This window comes from Bombina bombina, chromosome 3 (assembly GCF_027579735.1).
Source record: "Bombina bombina isolate aBomBom1 chromosome 3, aBomBom1.pri, whole genome shotgun sequence".
NCBI classification, from domain to species: domain Eukaryota; kingdom Metazoa; phylum Chordata; class Amphibia; order Anura; family Bombinatoridae; genus Bombina; species Bombina bombina.
The window spans coordinates 418047236-418066162 of NC_069501.1; the positions used below are offsets into that span (position 1 = coordinate 418047236).

Genomic DNA, 18927 nt, shown 5'->3' on the forward strand with positions numbered 1-18927 from the left:
CCTTAGTGCAGGAAGGACAGTTCATGACCACTATAGATCTGAAGGAATTTACCTTCACGTTCCAATACACAAGGATCACTTCAAGTTCCTAAGGTTTGTGTTCCTGGACCAGCACTTCCAGTTTATTGCACTTCCGTTTGGTCTAGCTACTGCTACAAGTGTTTTTACGAAGGTTCTAGGGTCTCTGCTTGCAGTGGCCAGAACCAGAGGTCTAGCAGTGGCTCCATACTTGGACGATATTCTGGTTCAATCACCATCCTGTCGTCTGGCAGAAGACCATTCGAGATCTCTTCTGTTTCTTCTTTGATCTCATTGGTGAAAGATAAACTTAGAAAAGAGTTTTTATTCCCAGTACCAGGGTGGAATTCCTGGGTACTATAATAAACTCCATATCTATGAGGCTATTCCTTACAAACCAGAGACGTTACAAGCTTACTTCTGCTTGTCTTGCCCTCCAGACCTCCTTCAGGCCCTCTGTGGCTCGGTGTATGGAGGTGATTGGACTCATAGTGTCTAATATGGACATCATTCCCTTTGCCAGATTCCATCTCAGACCACTTTAGCTGTGCATGCTGAGACAGTGGAACGGCAATCATTCGGATCTGTCTCAACATATTTCTCTGGACAACCGCTCTCCTGGTGGCTCTGTCCAGATCACCTGTCCAAAGGGACATCCTCCTTGAAACTATCCTGGGAGATTGTGACTACGGACGCAAGTCTATCAGGATGGGAAGCTGTTTGGGGTGTCAGGAAGGCACAGGGCATGTGGACTTGAGGGGAATCCCTCCTCCCGATCAACATTTTGGAACTTTGAGCGATCTTCAATGCTCTGAAGGCTTGGCCTCTTCTGGGTTCGTCCAAGTTTATCAGATTCCAATCAGACAATATGACCTCTGTGGCTTAAATCAATCAACCATCGGGGGGAACGAGGAGCTCCCTAGCAATGAGGGAAGTATCTCAGATTCTGAAGTCGGCGGAGGCCCACAACTGCTCGCGGTCAGCGATCCACATTCCGGGTGTGGACAACTGTGAAGCGGATTTCCTCAGCAGACAATCCTTTCAGATAGATCTCATGGCGTCCCCGACTCATTTCCAAGCTACCCAGATATGGGTCGCAGTCCAGGGATCCTCAAACGGAGCTAATAGATGCATTAGCGGTGCCTTGGAGGTTCGATCTTCCCCGTGTAGTGGCCTGCATCAAGTGATACTGATTGCTCCATCGTGGCCGCAAAGGATGTGGTTCGCGGATCTGGTGGGGTTGTCCTCATCTCCTCCGTGGAAGTTACCTAGTCGCAGGGATCTGCTGGAACAGGGTCCTTTTTGTTCATCAAAATCTAGATTCTCTGAGGCAGACTGCATAGAGATTAAACGCTTAGTCTTTGTCAATAACCCTCTGAGAAACCTCTCATTCAGGCTCGTAAGCCTGTTACTCACCGCATCTATCATAAGATGTAGAGAGCTTATTCTGGTGTGGAGAGCATGGTTTAGCCTGGCATAAGGTTAAGGCTGCCAGGATTCTTTCTTTTCTCCAGGAGGGCCTGGAGAAGGTCCTTTCTGCCAGTTCCCTGAGGGGACAGATTTTGGTCCTTTTTCTTTTTTGCTGCACAAGAGGCTCGCAGAGCTCCCTGACGTGCAATCTTTCGTTAAGGCTCTGATTAGGATCAGACCTGTGTTTAGATCGAACAGTTCACCTTGGAGTTTGAATCTTGTTAAGTTTCTGCAAGGGCTATGCATTCGGTTGACATCAAATTGTTGTCTTGGAAGGTTCTTTTTCTTTTGGCTATTGCGTTGGCACGCAGAGTTTCTGAAATGGCTGCCTTGCAATGTGAGCCTTCTTATCTGGTGTTCCCCCACTGATAAGGCTGTCGTTTCCTACCCGCTTAGGTTTTCTACCTAAGTTGGTGTCTGATCGTAACATCAATCAGGAGATTGTGGTTCCTTATGTCCTAATTCTCCTCCAAAGGAACGTTTACTTCATAATCTGGATGGGGTTCGAGCTTTGAAGTTTTTTTTTTATCTTCAAGCTACTAAGGATTTTAGGCAAACTTCTTCGTTGTTTATCTATTCTGGGAAGCGTAAGGGTCTGAAGGCTTTTTCGACTTCCTTATCTTTTTGGTTGAGGAGTGTTATACGCTTAGCTTACGAGTCAGCGGGACTTATACCTCCTCAGAGGATTACGGCTCATTCCACTAGAGCGGTGGCTTCCTCTTAGGCCTTTAAAAACAAGGCCTCTATGGATCAGATTTGTAAGGCGGCTACCTTGTCCTCCTTACATACATTTGAAGTTTGACAATTTTGCTTTGGCTAAAGCATTTTTTTGGGAGACAGGTTTTACAGGCTTTGGTGCCCTCACATTAGGGTCCGCCTTTTCTTTACCCCTCCCGTTATCATTCAGTGTTCTCTAGAGCTTGGGTATAGTTTTCCCAACAGTAAGGATTGATGCCATGGACTCTCCTTATATTAAGAAAAAAAACAAATTATCCTTAACTGATTTCATTTCCTAATGTATGAGGATAGTCCATGGCCCCCGCCCTTATACTCCGATGCGCGGACCAAAATTTGTTTTTCTCTTCCGGCACCATTTATTACCCTGACATTTATCCTACTGTTCCTTGTTCCCTTGGCAGAATGACTGGTATATGAGGGAAGTGGGGGGAGTATTTAAACCTTTGGCTTGGGTGTCTTTGCCTCCTCCTGGTGGCCAAGTTCAGTATTTTCCAACAGTAAGGAATGATGCCGTGGACTCTCCTCATACTGAAGGAAATTAAATTATCAGGTAAGCATAATTTATGTTTTTAGACAGACCTCTAGTCTGTTTCACTTCCATAAGGCAGAAAGAGTGCACAACTTCATGCCTTACTTTTGGGAAATACCTGGCCAACAGGAAAAGACAAAGGCTTAAATATCCCCCCCCCCTACTGCGAACCCATCCAGACTGTCGCTAACAGGTCCTGAGCAATCAGTGTTGACGAGTTTCACTGCTTGCTGCTACACACTCAAGCCCATGTCAGTAGCGCTGCTGCAAAACACTTGAGAGGCTGTGCCTGTTCCAAAGCATGGATCCTAGAGGGTAAGACCATTTTTTATATATACATTTTAAAACACTATACAGGGTCACAGTGTGATCGATAGGATCAAGGGTTAATATCTCCTTCAGGGAGATGGTTTTAACAGTTTGGGGATTTAGATCTGCTTAATGTGTGGGGTTTTTTTAGGCTCATGGGCTGTGTGTTTTTGGCTTGGAACAAATAGGTTTCACTTTTGTTTTTGAAGTGTTGCGCAGCTCATAATTGCTTGGCGCCCTTTTTAATAACAGGGGAAGTCGTCTTACGTACTACGTGACCGGATGTGGTCTCTTTCATTTCCTAAGATCCTGCTGCAGACATCACTCCTGAGGAGAGCGTTTTCACTGTTAGCTGTCTGGGTCTAGGAGGTGGTGAGTGCCCCAGCCATTGAGAGTATTAAGGTGCCGTTTTTTAAATAAAAGCGTTTCTTTTTGATTGTCGTCCTGTGGGTATATACAAAGCTATGGAGGACTCTGATACTACATTAGAAGGTTCCGCTCCTTCTGTACTAATTCCTGTTTATATTGTGAGGAAGCTGTGGTTTGCCTGCCTGCTCAAATTTGTTCCATTTATCTAAACACTGTTCTAAAGTCTAAGAAGGGAAACAAGCCTGCTAATACTATAGCGCTATTAGCCCTTCTGAGCCGTCTACTTCTCAGGAATTTGGGTCCCAAGAAATTACTTCCCTTTCTACATTACCCGCTCCACATGCAGTTCCCCGCAGCTGACTTCTAAATCCAGACTTCTTTATCTTCCTACCGCAAGATAAGAATAGCCTTAGACGGCAACTGTCTAATTTTCGTTCCTTTCGTGCTGACAAATCGCAATGACAGCAGTCCTCTTCCAAGTCCTAGCAGCCCAAAAGTACTTGGAAGCCTGCTCAGTCCTGGAATAAGTCCAAACAGACTAAGAAGCCCGCCAAGAACAAATCTGCATGAAGGGGAGCCCCTGATCCAGGATCGGATCGAGTAGGGGGCAGACTCCCCCCCCCCCCCCCCCCCCCCGACGCTTGGGTCCTGGAGGTTGTATTAAGGATACAGGATAGGATTCAAGTCTCATCTGTCTAGGGGCAGATTCCTACTCCAGTATTTCGACAAGATCAGAAAAGAAGCCTGCGTTCCTAGTTTGCTTACGCGATCTCTCCTCTTTAGGAGTAATTGTCCTATTACGTACAGCAGAAAGAGGTTTGGGGTTTTCGTGGTTCCAAAGGAGGTAACTTTTCGTCCAATTCTGTACCTAAAGTGCCTAAACACGTTTCTGAGCGTTCCCTCTTTCAAGATGGAGACAATACAGTCAATCCTTCCTCTGGTTCAGGAAGGACAGTTTGACCACAATAGACCTGACGGATGCATACCTTCACTATCTGATTCGCAGGGAACATTTTCAGTTCCTGAGGTTTGCCTTTCTGGACCAGCACTTCCAGTTCATAGCTCTTCCATTTGGCCTAGCTACTGCTCCAAGGATATTTACAAAGGTTCTGGGGGCTCTTCTAGCTGTTGCCAGGACACAAGGTATTGCAGTAGCACCTTACCTGGACGATATCTTGGTACAGGCACCATCTTTTTGTCTAGTGGAAGAATATTCGTCCTATCTCAGTCGTCTTCAATCACATGGATGGAAGATAATCTTGGAAAAGAGTTCTCTTACTTAAAGTACAAGGGGGAATTTCCTGGGAACTATAATAGAATCCATATCCATGAGAATATTCCTAACAGATCAGACGTTGCAAGCTAACTTCTGCATGTCTTGCCCTCCAGGCCTCCTCGAGACCCTCAGTGGCTCAGTGTATGGAAGTAATCGGACTCATAGTGTCCTGCATGGACATTATTCCTTTTGCCAGATTCCATCTCAGCACTTTCCATTGTCTCAACATGCATAGTTGTAAACGGTGAGCATTTAGATCTGTCTCAACAGATTGTGCTGGACAACCTGTCGAGACTCGCTCTCCTGGTGGCTCAGTCCAGATCATTTGTCCCAAGGCACATGCTTTTTGAGATTGTGACTACGGCCGCAGGCCTTTCTGGCTGGGGAGCCGTTTGGGGTGCCAAGAAGGCACAAGGTCTGTGGACTCAGGAGTCCTCCGTTCCAATAAATATTTTGGAACTCCGGGCAAACTTCAATGCCTTAAAGGCTTGGCCCCTTCTGGGTTTGTCCCAGTTTCAGATTCCAGTCAGACAATATAACCCCGGTTGCCTATAGCAACCATTAAAGGGGAGCGAGAAGCTCCTTGGCGATGAGAGAAGTATCTCAGATGCTAGAGTGAGTGGAGACTCAAATGTACGCTGTAAGCAATCCTCATTCTGGATGTGGACAACTGGGATGTGGTCTTCCTCAGCAGACAATCCTTTCACCCTGAGGTGTTTGCATAGATATGCAGCGAGTGGGGGATGCCTGAGAGAGATCTCATGGCATCCCGCCTTAATACCAAGCTGCCCAGGTACGGGTCGAGGGATCCTCAGGCGGAATTGATCCCCTATCAGTACCATGGAGGTTCAAACTCTTATATCTTTTTTCCTCCATTACGGCTTCTCACTCGTGTAGTGGCTCACATCAAGCAGGAGTGAGCATCAGTGATTCTGATTGCTCCATAGTGGCCGCGAAGGACGTGGTTTGCGGATCTGGTGGGAATGTCCTCATCTCCTCAGTAGAGGTTACCTTGTCAGAGATCTGCTGATACAGGGTCCCTTCATTCATCAAAATCTAGATTCTCTGAGACTGACTGCGTGGAGATTGAATGCTTATCTTAACCAAAAGAGGGTTTTCTGAGTATTATCGACAATCTGGTTCAAGCTCGTAAGCCAGTTACTAGTCGTATCTACCATAAAGTGTGGAGCACTGTGATCCACCTTAACTGGCTTTTCATGCTGATAAGGCAGTTTTACGCACCAAACTAGGGTTCCTCCCTAAGGTGGAGTCAAATCGTAACATTCATCAAGAAATTATTACAACTTCCTTGTATCCTAATCCTCCTTCAGTGAAGGAACGTTTGCTTCACAATCTAGATGTGGTTCGTGCCTTGAAGTTCTATCTTCAGGCTACTAAGGAATTCAGACAATCTTCCTCTTTGTCATCTATACGGGGAAGCGTAAGGGGCAGAAGGCTACTACTTTATCTTTCTGGTTGAGGAGTGCCTCCTGACAGGATAACGGCTCATTCCACTAGAGCAGGGGCTTCCTCTTGGGCTTTTAAGAACGAAGCATCAATGGATCAGATTTGTAAGGTTGGCTACCTTGTCTTCTCCCGAAAGTTTTGCAGGCTGTGGTGCCCTCAGAATAGGGTCCGCCCTTTTTTTTTTTTCTTCTGTTACCTCCCGTTATTCATTCAGATTTCTCTGCAGCATGGTTATAGTTTTCCCAACAGTAAGGAATGAAGTTGTGGACTCTTCCTGCCTTATGGAAGGAAAACATAATTTATGCTTATCAGATAAATTCCTTTCCTTCCTGGCAGGGAGAGTCCACGACCCGCCTGTAATTTTTTTTTTTTTTTTTTTTTTTGATAGACGGCTCCCGTTTTATATATTTTTTTCTTCTGGCACCTTTTTATACCCTGATGTTTCTCCTACTTTTCCTTGTTCCATCGACAGAATGACTGAGGATAGGGGAAGTGGGAGGGATATTTAAGCTTTTGGCTTCGGGTGTCTTTGCCTCCACCTGGTGGCCAGGTTTTGTATTTCCCAACAGTAAGGAATGAAGTTGTGGACTCTCCCTGCCAGGAAGGAAAGGAATTTATCTGGAAAGCATAAATTACATTTTTGTTTTATTTTTTTATAGGTCTAGGAAAGATCAGAAAGCCTCTGCTGTTTAGCTTCTTGGTGGAAACTTGATTCATAGAGCTTATTTAGACGCAGGTCAGCCTCCACCACAGCAGATTTCAAGAATGAAGCTTCCGTTGATCAAATTTGCAAAGCAGCTACTTGGTCTTCCTTGCATACTTTTACTAAATGTTACCATTTTTATGTTTTTTCTTCCTCTGACACAGCCTTAAGTAGAAAGGGCCTTCAGGCAGTTCTCAGTTTGAGGATTGTGCCTGTTTTTTAAGTGCATTTATAAAAAAATATATATCATTTTGTGGGGTTGTGGATTTATTTTCTCATTGGAAAGATGCTTTTTTTTAAATACCTCCCTTTTTATTTATTCATGGACTTCCACAGCTGGGGTGTTGATTCCCATGAGTAAAGGATCGTGGACTCTCACCACCTGTATCAAAGAGAACCTAATTTATGCTTTGCCGATAAATTACATTCCTTGATGGTGGTGAGTCCACGAGCCCTCACAGTTAGGGTTGTTTAGAGCACATCATTTTTTTTTTTCCTGCTCCATTTATTGCTTATTCCTTTTTTCCTCACTTGGCTATACATTAGACTTGGATATGTGGGAATGGGGTTTTAAAGAGCTCTTGGGGTTTGGTAACCTATGCATTCTAGCGGTAGAGAAGTTATTCTCATGAGTAATGATAGTGGACTCTCACCACCATGAAAGGAAGATAAGCATAAATTATCTCTAGAACAAAATGAGTCTTGTTTGTGTATGCTTAGATTTGTTTTCCTCTTAATTGTGAGGTTTGTCTTTTTTCTTACAGGATGTTGACATTGTTGTATCCCCTTGCCGTGGCTCACAGTCAGTAACTACAACCATGGAAGATTATGTGGACCATGTGCAATCTGTAATTGTATATGCAGTAAGTGAAGAAGCACTCATACCAGAGGACCAGGATGAACTAACAGACATAAAGACAAAGTACAAGCTACCAGTTTTCTTCATACGGACATCCTCTTCCAAAGACAAACTTATCGGGGCACCAGAAGGAGGGCGCTCAGCTTTGTATGAACAACTAATGCATCTGGGTTATTTAAAAAAGGGTTTATGCAATTGTGGGGCGGCAGGGTCTGGTAGCCCAGCCCCTAGTATTCTAGTTGAACAGTTTGAGAAGTTGCGTCAGCTGAGTAGCTTCTCTCGGCAGGTCCTGCAAATGCACTTGGTGGATGCTGCAATGGTGCTAAATATGGTGCACAGTCGCTGCCTGGATTTGTTCATAAACAAAGCTTTTGACATGCGACGTGATTTGCAAATCACTCCCAAAAGGCTGGAATACACTCGGCAAAAGGAGAGTGAATTGTTTGAATCCTTAATGAAAATTTCTGACCGCAAACAAGAGGAGTTGAAGGATATGATTGTGGAGACTCTAAACAGCATGAGAGAACAGCTCCTAGAGGATGCAGCAAACATGGCATTTAAGGGTAAGTTTGCATAGAGAACACGTGTGGTTTATTGTAGCTTTAGAAAATAGGAAGTTCTGTGTTTTTTGTTTTTTATTTGTGAACTTTGGTAAAGGGGTATTACTTTGTTGCAAAATAGCTGTAGAAACATGTAGCTAAACCAAAAGCTAGAGAACTACAAATTTGTAAATAACTATTTTATTACTGAGCCCTTTCACACCCTTGACAAGAGCATAAAATCAAACCTTATTAGATATATTTTTTACAAAATATCACCAATTTGAAAGGGACACTAAACCCAAACTTTTTTTTCATGATTTAGAGCATGCAATTTTAAGCAACTTTTTTATTTACTCCCATTATCAAAATTCCATCTAAAGGGAGGAGAGTCCACAGCTTCATTCATTACTTGTGGGAATTAAGAACCTGGCCACCAGGAGGAGGCAAAAACACCCCAGCCAAAGGCTTAAATACCTCCCCCACGTCCCTCATCCCCCAGTCATTCTTTGCCTTTCATCACAGGAGGTTGGCAGAGAAGTATTGGAAGATTCAGAATAATCTCTTATGGAGGGTAGTACTCTTCGGATTGGGACTGGAGTTTTAAGTAGTCCTGTCAGGCTCTCAGTGAGAGCTTGGGTGAAAGTTAGAGTCCGGAGATGCAGGGAGAGTCTTTCTGCGAAACCATCCCGACTCATTCTAACAGCTCTATAAGCAATCGGCGTTGACGAGTTTCGCTGCCTGCTTTCTACACTCAAGTCCATGTCAGGAGCGATGCTACTACACTCACACTTGAGAGGCCGTGTTCCTGTTCCACGGCATAGGTTCTGGTAAGATTGTTTCTTTTTTTTTTTATACACATAATGAGAACGCAGAAAGACAGGGTCGCAATGTGATACCTTTATCTTTATAGAATAAAGGCTTAATATCCCTGGTAGGGGGATTAATGAACAGGGGGGGTCTGTACATAATATTTGTGAGATGAGACTCTTGCAATGGGGTGGACTTTTGGTTTCATTTCCGGGAGTATTTGTGTTGCAGTTTTGGCGCGTTTTTTCTCCCTAGTGCAGGGGTGGTCCTGTGAGGCATTCCTTCTGTCCTGGTGTGGCCTAATCGACTTCCTCTGCTTGACCGGCGGTTGCAGGAGACAAAACGGTTTCTGTGGGCCGTGTCATAGGAGGTGGTGAGTGCCCTGGCCATTTGCGGTTATATAGGTGCCATTTTTCATATAATATATCTAGTCCGTAATAAAGGCGCAAGCTATGGAGGACTGACGCGCTGGAGGGTACTCCCTCTTTAACATAGTCTCATACTTGTGTTTATTGTGAGGAGGTAGATCCGCCTGCTCAACTATGTTCCACATGCCTTGATAAAGTTACGACATCTAGAAAGAATAGGATGTCTAGTATTACTGAGTTGTCCACCTCTGAGGGTTCCCCGTCCCGTGAGGTGCGTTCCCTACATTACACATGCAGCGCCCCAGGGCACAACCATTTCTCCTACGGGAGAGATCCGTTGGCCGCCAGATTTTGCGGATCAACTGCAAACGGTGGTGTCTAAGGTGATTAGTGACTTACCACGTTCTGCTAAACGCAAGCGTAAGGTAAAATATGGCTATTCGACCCAGGGGTCATTTAATACAATAGCTATTTAGGAAAGATTATCCGCTGACGTGGACAACTCCGACTCTTCTTAGGACATTCTTTCTAGGTCGGAGTCTGTCATCTACAGCTCTGACTACCGAGGAGCCTGACTTTTAGGTTTAGGATGGAACATGTGCGCTTTTTGCTGAAACAAGTGCTTGCTACTCTTGAGGTTCCGGAACCAAAACTACCAGAGGAACCTTCGATTACTAAGCTTGAAAAATTATGAGGACAGGGTGGTGCCTCAGACCTTCCCGGTTCCTGTTAAGATGGCTAACATTATTAAGAATGAATGGGAGAGAATAGGTTATTTCTTTTCCATTTCTTCCTTTAAGAAGCTGTTCCCCGTCCCGGACTCTCAGCTCAAGCTATGGGTGACTGTCCCTAAGGTGGATGGTGCGATCTCTATGCTCGCGAAGCGTACAACGATTCCCCTTGAGGCTAGTTCGTAGTTTAAAGAGCCCAGCGGCAGTTGCTGCGGTAGCCGGAGCTGCGACATATTGGTGTGAATCTGTCAGGCATGGTCGAGAGGGAGACTCCCCTCAACGAGATACAGGATAGAATTAAGGCCTTGAGGGTCACTAATTCGTTTATTTGTGATGTCAATATGCAAATTATTTGCCTGAATGCTAAGGTATCAGGTTTTTCCGTACTAGCTCGCAGGGCTCTGTGGCTAAATTTGTGGTCTGTGGACATGTCTAAGTCTAGACTGCTATCCCTTCCCTTTCAGGGAAAGATCCTTTTTGGTCCGGGATTGGACTCGATCATATCCACGGTTACGGGAGTCAAGGGTGCTTTCCTACCGCACGATATGAAGGTTAAGCCTAAGGGATCTACTTTTCGTCCCTTTTGTGCGGACAAGACCCAACGCCAGCAGCCCGCCGCAAAAGCAGATCAGTCCAAGGGAACTTGGAAGCCAGCTCAGTCTTGGAATAAGTCCAAGCAGGTCAAGAAGCCTGCCGACAGTCGGCATGAAGGGGCGTCCCTGACCGGTTACTGGACCAAGTAGGGGGCAGATTATCTCTCAGCTTCCTGGTATCAGAATGTTCAGGACCCCCCTTGGGTTCTGGAGGTTATCGCCCAGGGATATAGGATAGGGTTCAGTTCTCATCTGCCCAGGGGCAGATTCCTCCTGTCAAATCTGTCTTCCAGACGAGAAAAGAGACGCCTTTCTAGAATGTGTGAGGGATCTCTTGTCTCTTGGAGTTGTTGTACCAGTACCCCCCAGCAGAAAGGGATTTAGGGTACTATTCAAACCTTTTTGTGGTCCCAAAGAAAGAGGGCACGTTCCGCCCGATTCTAGACCTAAAATGTTTAAACAAGTTTCTGGCTGTTCCATCATTCAAAATGAAAACGATCAGATCTATTCTGCCCCTAGTGCAAGAGGGGCAGTTCATGACAATAGACTTGAAGGATGCCTACCAATGCCAATCCACAGGGATCACTTCAGGCTTCTGAGATTTGCGTTTCTGGACCAACATTTCCAGTTTGTGGCCCTTTCCTACAGTCTGGCGACGGCCTTAGAGTCTTCACAAAGGTTCTGGGGGCGCTACTTGCAGTAGCCAGATACAGAGCATTGCTGTGTCACCCTATCTGGACGACATCCTAGTCCAGGCACCGTCATTCAGTCTTGCAGAGGATCACTCGAGTGCCCTTCTTTTGCTCCGATCTCACGGTTGGAAGATAAACTCAGGAAAGAGCTCCCTGATTCCCAGCAACAGGGTGGAGTTCCTGTGAATGATGATAGATTCTATATCCATGAGAATATTTCTCACAGATCAGCGACGCAGGAAGATTGCGTCCACCTGTCTTGCCCTTCAGTCCTCCTCCAGTCCCTCTGTGGCTCAGAGTATGGAGGTGATCGGGCTCATGTTATCCAGCATCAATGTCATTCCATTCGCCAGGTTCCATCTAAGACCTCTTTAGTTGTGCATGTTGAGACAGTGGAACGGCGATCATACAGTCCTAGCCCAACAGATTTCTCTGGACGATCGGATGAGGGACTCTCTTGTTGGATCCGTCCGGAACAACTGTCCCAAGGGACATCCTTCTTGACACCGTCCTGGGAGATTGTGAGCATGGATGCGAGTCTGGCAGGATGGGGAGCTTTTTGGGGTGCCAGGATGGCTCAGGGAAAGTGGTCTCAAGAGGAGTCTCTCCTCTCCCGAGCAATATTCTGGAACTTTGAGCAATCTACAATGCTTTGAAGGCGTGGCCTCCTCTGGGGTCGTTCAGCTTCATCAGGTCCCAAACAGACATTACCTCGGTGGCTTACATCAACCATCGGGGGGGATAAGAAGCTCCCTAGCAATGAGGGAGGTTTCTCGGATATTGGAATGGGCAGAGTCCCTCAGCTATTCACTCTCAGCATTCCACATTCCGGGTGTGGACAACTGGGAAGCAGATTTTCTCAGCAGGCAATCCTTCCATCCGGGGGAATTGTCTCTCCATTCCGAGGTGTTTGCGGAGATTTGTCTCAGATTGAGGATGCTGGAGATAGATCTCATAGCGTCCAGACTCGATTGCAAGCTACCCAAATACGGGTCGCGGTCCAGGGATCCCCAGGCAGAGCTGAGATGCCTTAGCGGTGCCTTGGGGGTTCAACCTAGTTTACATTTTTCCACCGTTACCTGCATCAAGCAGGAGCAAGCTTAGGTTATTCTGATTGTTCCGTCGTGACCGCGGAGGACGTGGTTTGCGGATCTGTTGGGTATGTCCTTTTCTCCTCCATGGAGGTTACCCTTGTGCAGGGATCTGTTGATACAGGGTCCCTTTCAACATAATCTAGATTCTCTGAGGCTGACTGCGTGGAGATTGAATGCTTAGTCTTGTCTAAGAGAGGGTTTTCTGAGAGTGATTGATACTCGTTCAGGCCAGTCACTTGTTGCATCTATCATAAGGTGTGGATGACCTACTTGTCCTGGTGTTAGAAGCATGGATATCCTTGGCACAAAGGTATCCAGGATTCTGTCCTTTCTCTAGGATGGACTGGAGAAAGGGGCTTGCCGTCAGTTCCTTGAAGGGACAGATTTTTCGGCATTATCTGTTTTGTTACACAAGAGGCTTGCTGAGCTTCCGGATATTCAGTCTTTTGTTCAGGCCCTGTCTACAATCAGACCTGTTTTTAGACAGTCCGCTCCTCCTTGGAGCTTGAACTTGGTTCTGAGGGTGTTGCAGAGGGTTCGGTTTGAAACTATGCACTCTCTTGACATTAAGATTCTTTCCTGGAAAGTTCTTTCTGTTGGCTATTGCTTTGGTTCGCAGAGTCTCTGAGCTGGCGGCCTTGCAATTTGAGCCTCCTTATTTGGTTTTTCACGCTAAGGCTGTTCTTCGCACTGGTTTGGGATTTCTTCCCAAAGTTGTGTCTAACCGTAATATCAATAAGGAAATGGTAGTTGCTTCTTTGTGTCCTAACCCCTCTTCTCCTAAGGTGAGGTTACTTCATAATTTGGACGTGGTTCGAGCCTTAAAGTTTTATCTTCAGGCTATAAGGGATTTCAGACAATCTACACCTCTTTTCTCTTGTTAAGTGTATCCAGTCCACGGATCATCCATTACTTATGGGATATTAACTCCTCCCCAACAGGAAGTGCAAGAGGATTCACCCAGCAGAGCTGCTATATAGCTCCTCCCCTAACTGCCATTACCAGTCATTCTCTTGCACCCAACGAATAGATAGGATGTGTGAGAGGACTGTGGTGTTTATACTTAGTTTCATACCTTCAATCAAAAGTTTGTTATTTTATAATAGCACCGGAGTGTGTTATTCCTTCTCTGGTAGAATTTGAAGAAGAATCTACCTGAGTTTTTCTATGATTTTAGCCGGAGTAGTTAAGATCATATTGCTGTTTCTCGGCCATCTGAGGAGAGGTAAACTTCAGATCAGGGGACAGCGGGCAGATTAATCTGCAAAGAGGTATGTAGCAGCTTATTATTTTCTGACAATGGAATTGATGAGAAAATTCTGCCATACCGATATAATGTAAACTCAGCCTTAAATGCAGTAGCAGCAACTGGTATCAGGCTGTCATGTATGTATATTTTACACTTCAGTATTCTGGGGAATGGCACTTCACTGGAATTATACTGTATGCATAAAACTTTAGCCTAATTTGCAGGGATTAGCAACAGGCTTTTTAATAACACTCAATTTATTAATGTTAAACGTTTTTTGCTGGCATGTAAAATCGTTTAATTTCTCCAACATAGGTGTGTCCGGTCCACGGCGTCATCCTTACTTGTGGGATATTCTCCTCCCCAACAGGAAATGGCAAAGAGCCCAGCAAAGCTGGTCACATGATCCCTCCTAGGCTCCGCCTACCCCAGTCATTCTCTTTGCCGTTGTACAGGCAACATCTCCACGGAGATGGCTTAGAGTTTTTTAGTGTTTAACTGTAGTTTTTATTATTCAATCAAGAGTTTGTTATTTTAAAATAGTGCTGGTATGTACTATTTACTCAGAAACAGAAAAGAGATGAAGATTTCTGTTTGTATGAGGAAAATGATTTTAGCACCGTAACTAAAATCCATGGCTGTTCCACACAGGACTGTTGAGAGCAATTAACTTCAGTTGGGGGAACAGTGTGCAGTCTCTTACTGCTTGAGGTATGACACATTCTAACAAGACGATGTAATGCTGGAAGCTGTCATTTTCCCTATGGGATCCGGTAAGCCATGTTTATTAAGATAGTAAATAAGGGCTTCACAAGGGCTTATTAAGACTGTAGACTTTTTCTGGGCTAAATCGATTCATTATTAACACATATTTAGCCTTGAGGAATCATTTATTCTGGGTATTTTAATATGATTATATCGGCAGGCACTGTTTTTGACACCTTATTCTTTAGGGGCTTTCCCTAATCATAGTCAGAGCCTCATTTTCGCGCCGGTATGGCGCACTTGTTTTTGAGGACAGCATGGCATGCAGCTGCATGTGTGTGGAGCTCTGTTACATAGAAAAGTCTTTCTGAAGGCATCATTTGGTATCGTATTCCCCTTTGGGCTTGGTTGGGTCTCAGCAAAGCAGATTCCAGGGACTGTAAAGGGGTTAAATATAAAAACGGCTCCGGTTCCGTTATTTTAAGGGTTAAAGCTTCCAAATTTGGTGTGCAATACTTTTAAGGCTTTAAGACACTGGTGAAATTTTGGTGAATTTTGAACAATTCCTTCATACTTTTTCGCAATTGCAGTAATAAAGTGTGTTTAGTTTAAAATTTAAAGTGACAGTAACGGTTTTATTTTAAAACGTTTTTTGTGCTTTGTTATCAAGTTTATGCCTGTTTAACATGTCTGAACTACCAGATAGATTGTGTTCTGACTGTGGGGAAACCAAGGTTCCTTCTCATTTAACTATATGTATTTTATGTCATAAAAAAATTTAGTAAAAATGATGCCCAAGATGATTCCTCAAGTGAGGGGAGTAAGCATGGTACTGCATCATCCCCTCCTTCGTCTACACCAGTCTTGCCCATACAGGAGGCCCCTAGTACATCTAGTGCGCCAATACTCCTTACTATGCAACATTTAACGGCTGTAATGGATAATTCTATCAAAAACATTTTAGCCAATATGCCCACTTATCAGCGAAAGCGCGACTGCTCTGTTTTAGAAAATTCTGTAGAGCATGAGAACGCTGATGATATGGTTCCTGAAGGGCCCCTACACCAGTCTGAGGGGGCCAGGGAGGTTTTGTCTGAGGGAGAAATTTCAGATTCAGGAAACATTTCTCAACAAGCTGAACCTGATGTGATTACTTTTAAATTTAAGTTGGAACATCTCCGCGCTCTGCTTAAGGAGGTGTTATCCAATTTGGATGATTGTGATTATCTGGTCATTCCAGAACCACTATGTAAAATGGAAAAGTTCTTAGAGGCCCCGGGGCCCCCCGAAGCTTTTCCTATATCCAAGCGGGTGGCGTACATTGTTAGTAAAGAATGGGACAGGCCCGGTATACCTTTAGTACCTCCCCCCATATTTATAAAATTGTTTTCCTATAGTCGACCCCAGAAAGGACTGATGGCAGACAGTCCCCAAGGTCGAGGGGGCGGTTTCTACTCTACACAAGCGCGCCACTATACCCATAGAAGATAGTTGTGCTTTCCAAGATCCTATGGATAAAAAATTAGAAGGTCTGCTAAAGATGTTTGTTCAGCAAGGTTCCCTTCTACAACCAATTGCATGCATTGTCCCTGTCACTGCAGCCGCGTGTTTCTAGTTTGATGAGCTAGGAAAGGCGATTATTAGTAATTCTTCTTCTTATGAGGAGATTATGGACAGAATTCGTGCTCTTAAATTGGCTAATTCTTTCACCCTAGACGCCACCTTGCAATTGGCTAGGTTAGCGGCGAAAAAATTCTGGGTTTGCTATTGTGGCGCAGAGCGCTTTGGTTAAAATCTTGGGCAGCGGATGCGTCTTCCAAGAACAAATTGCTTGACATTCCTTTCAAGGGGAAAAACACTCTTTGGCCCTGACTTGAAAGAGATTATCTCTGATATCACTGGGGGCAAGGGCCACGCCCTTCCTCAGGATAGGTCTTTTCAAGACCAAAAATAAACCTAAGTTTCGTCCCTTTCGCAGAAACGGATCAGCCCCAAGGGCTACGTCCTCTAAGCAGGAAGGTAATACTTCTCAAGCCAATCCAGCCTGGAGACTTATGCAAGGCTGGAACAAAGGAAAGCAGGCCAGGAAACCTGCCACTGCTACCAAGACAGCATGAAATGCGGGCCCCCGATCCGGGACCGGATCTGGTGGGGGGCAGACTCTCTCTCTTCGCTCAGGCTGGGGCAAGAGATGTTCTGGATCCTTGGGCGCTAGAAATAGTCTCCCAAGGTTATTCTCTGGAGTTCAAGGGGCTTCCTCCAAGGGGGAGGTTCCACAGGTCTCAGTTGTCTTCAGACCACATAAGAAGACAGGCATTCTTACATTGGGTAGAAGACCTGCTAAAAATGGGAGTGATTCATCCTGTTCCATTAGGAGAACAAGGGATGGGGTTCTACTCCAATCTGTTCATAGTTCCCAAAAAAGAGGGAACGTTCTGACCAATCTTAGATCTCAAGATCTTGAACAAGTTTCTCAAGGTTCCATCGTTCAAGATGGAAACCATTCGAACACTTCTTCCTTCCATCCAGGAAGGTCAATTCATGACCAAGGTGGATTTCAAGGATGCGTATCTACATATTCCTATCCACAAGGAACATCATCGGTTCCTAAGGTTTGCATTCCTGGACAAGCATTTCCAGTTCGTGGCGTTTTCTTTCGGATTAGCCACTGCTCCTAGGATTTTCTCATAGGTACTAGGGTTCCTTCTGGCGGTGCTAAGACCAAGGGGCATTGCTGTAGTACCTTACTTGGACGACATTCTGATTCGAGCGTCGTCCCTTCCTCTAGTAAAGGCTCACACGGACATTGTCCTGGCCTTTCTCAGATCTCACGGATGGAAAGTGAACGTGGAAAAGAGTTCTCTATCTCCGTCAACGAGGGTTCCCTTCTTGGGAACTATAATAGACTCCTTAGAAATGAGGATTTTTCTGACAGAAGCCAGAAAAACAAAACTTCTAGACTCTTGTCGGATACTTCATTCCGTTCCTCTTCCTTCCATAGCGCAGTGCATGGAAGTGATAGGTTTGACGGTAGCGGCAATGGACATAGTTCCTTTTGTGCGCATTCATCTAAGACCATTACAACTGTTCATGCTCAGTCAGTGGAATGGGGACTATTCAGACTTGTCTCCGAAGATACAAGTAAATCAGAGGACCAGAGACTCACTCCGTTGGTGGCTGTCCCTGGACAACCTGTCACAAGGGATGACCTTCCGCAGACCAGAGTGGGTCATTGTCACGACCGACGCCAGTCTGATGGGCTGGGGCGCGGTCTGGGGATCCCTGAAAGCTCAGGGTCTTTGGTCTCGTGTAGAATCTCTTCTACCGATAAATATTCTGGAACTGAGAGCGATATTCAATGCTCTCAAAGCTTGGCCTCAGCTAGCGAGGGCCAAGTTCATACATCAACCATCAGGGGGGAACAAGGAGTTCCCTAGCGATGGAAGAAGTGACCAAAATCATTCTATGGGCGGAGTCTCACTCCTGCCACCTGTCTGCTATCCACATCCCAGGAGTGGAAAATTGGGAAGTGGATTTTCTGAGTCGTCAGACATTGCATCCGGGGGAGTGGGAACTCCATCCGGAAATCTTTGCCCAAGTCACTCAACCGTGGGGCATTCCAGACATGGATCTGATGGCCTCTCGTCAGAACTTCAGAGTTCCTTACTACGGGTACAGATCCAGGGATCCCAAGGCGGCTCTAGTGGATGCACTAGTAGCACCTTGGACCTTCAAACTAGCTTATGTGTTCCCGCCGTTTCCTCTCATCCCCAGGCTGGTAGCCAGGATCAATCAGGAGAGGGCGTCGGTGATTTTGATAGCTCCTGCGTGGCCACGCAGGACTTGGTATGCAGATCTGGTGAATATGTCATCGGCTCCACCATGGAAGCTACCTTTGAGACGAGACCTTCTTGTTCTAGGTCCGTTCGACCCACTCCAGCTGACTGCTTGGAGATTGAACGCTTGATCTTATCAAAGCGAGGGTTCTCAGATTCTGTTATTAATACTCTTGTTCAGGCCTGAAAGCCTGTAACCAGAAAAATTACCACATAATTTGGTATATCTGTTGGTGTGAATCTGCAGGATTCCCTTGGGACAAGGTTAAGATTCCTAAGAGTCTATCCTTCCTTCGAGAAGGATTGGAAAAAGGATTATCTGCAAGTTCCTTGATGGGACAGATTTCTGCCTTGTCTGTGTTACTTCACAAAAAGCTGGCAGCTGTGCCAGATGTTCTAGCCTTTGTTCAGGCTCTGGTTAGAATCAAGCCTGTTTACAAAATTTTGACTCCTCCTTGGAGTCTCAACCTAGTTCTTTCAGTTCTTCAGGGGGTTCCGTTTGAACCCTTACATTCCGTTGATATTAAGTTATTATCTTGGAAAGTTTTGTTTTTGGTTGCAATTTCTTCTGC

General features: G+C 45.3%; 1 protein-coding gene across 1 annotated transcript in view; it reads left to right on the top strand.

Moving 5' to 3' along the window:
* The window catches only part of DSTYK (dual serine/threonine and tyrosine protein kinase), a gene marked incomplete in the record, with an annotated part of 571803 nt that overhangs the window by 208435 nt on the left and 344441 nt on the right, over positions 1-18927 (top strand). The window contains 1 exon segment of the mRNA XM_053706624.1: positions 7644-8301. Within this exon segment, the coding sequence (XP_053562599.1) occupies positions 7644-8301 (658 nt within the window).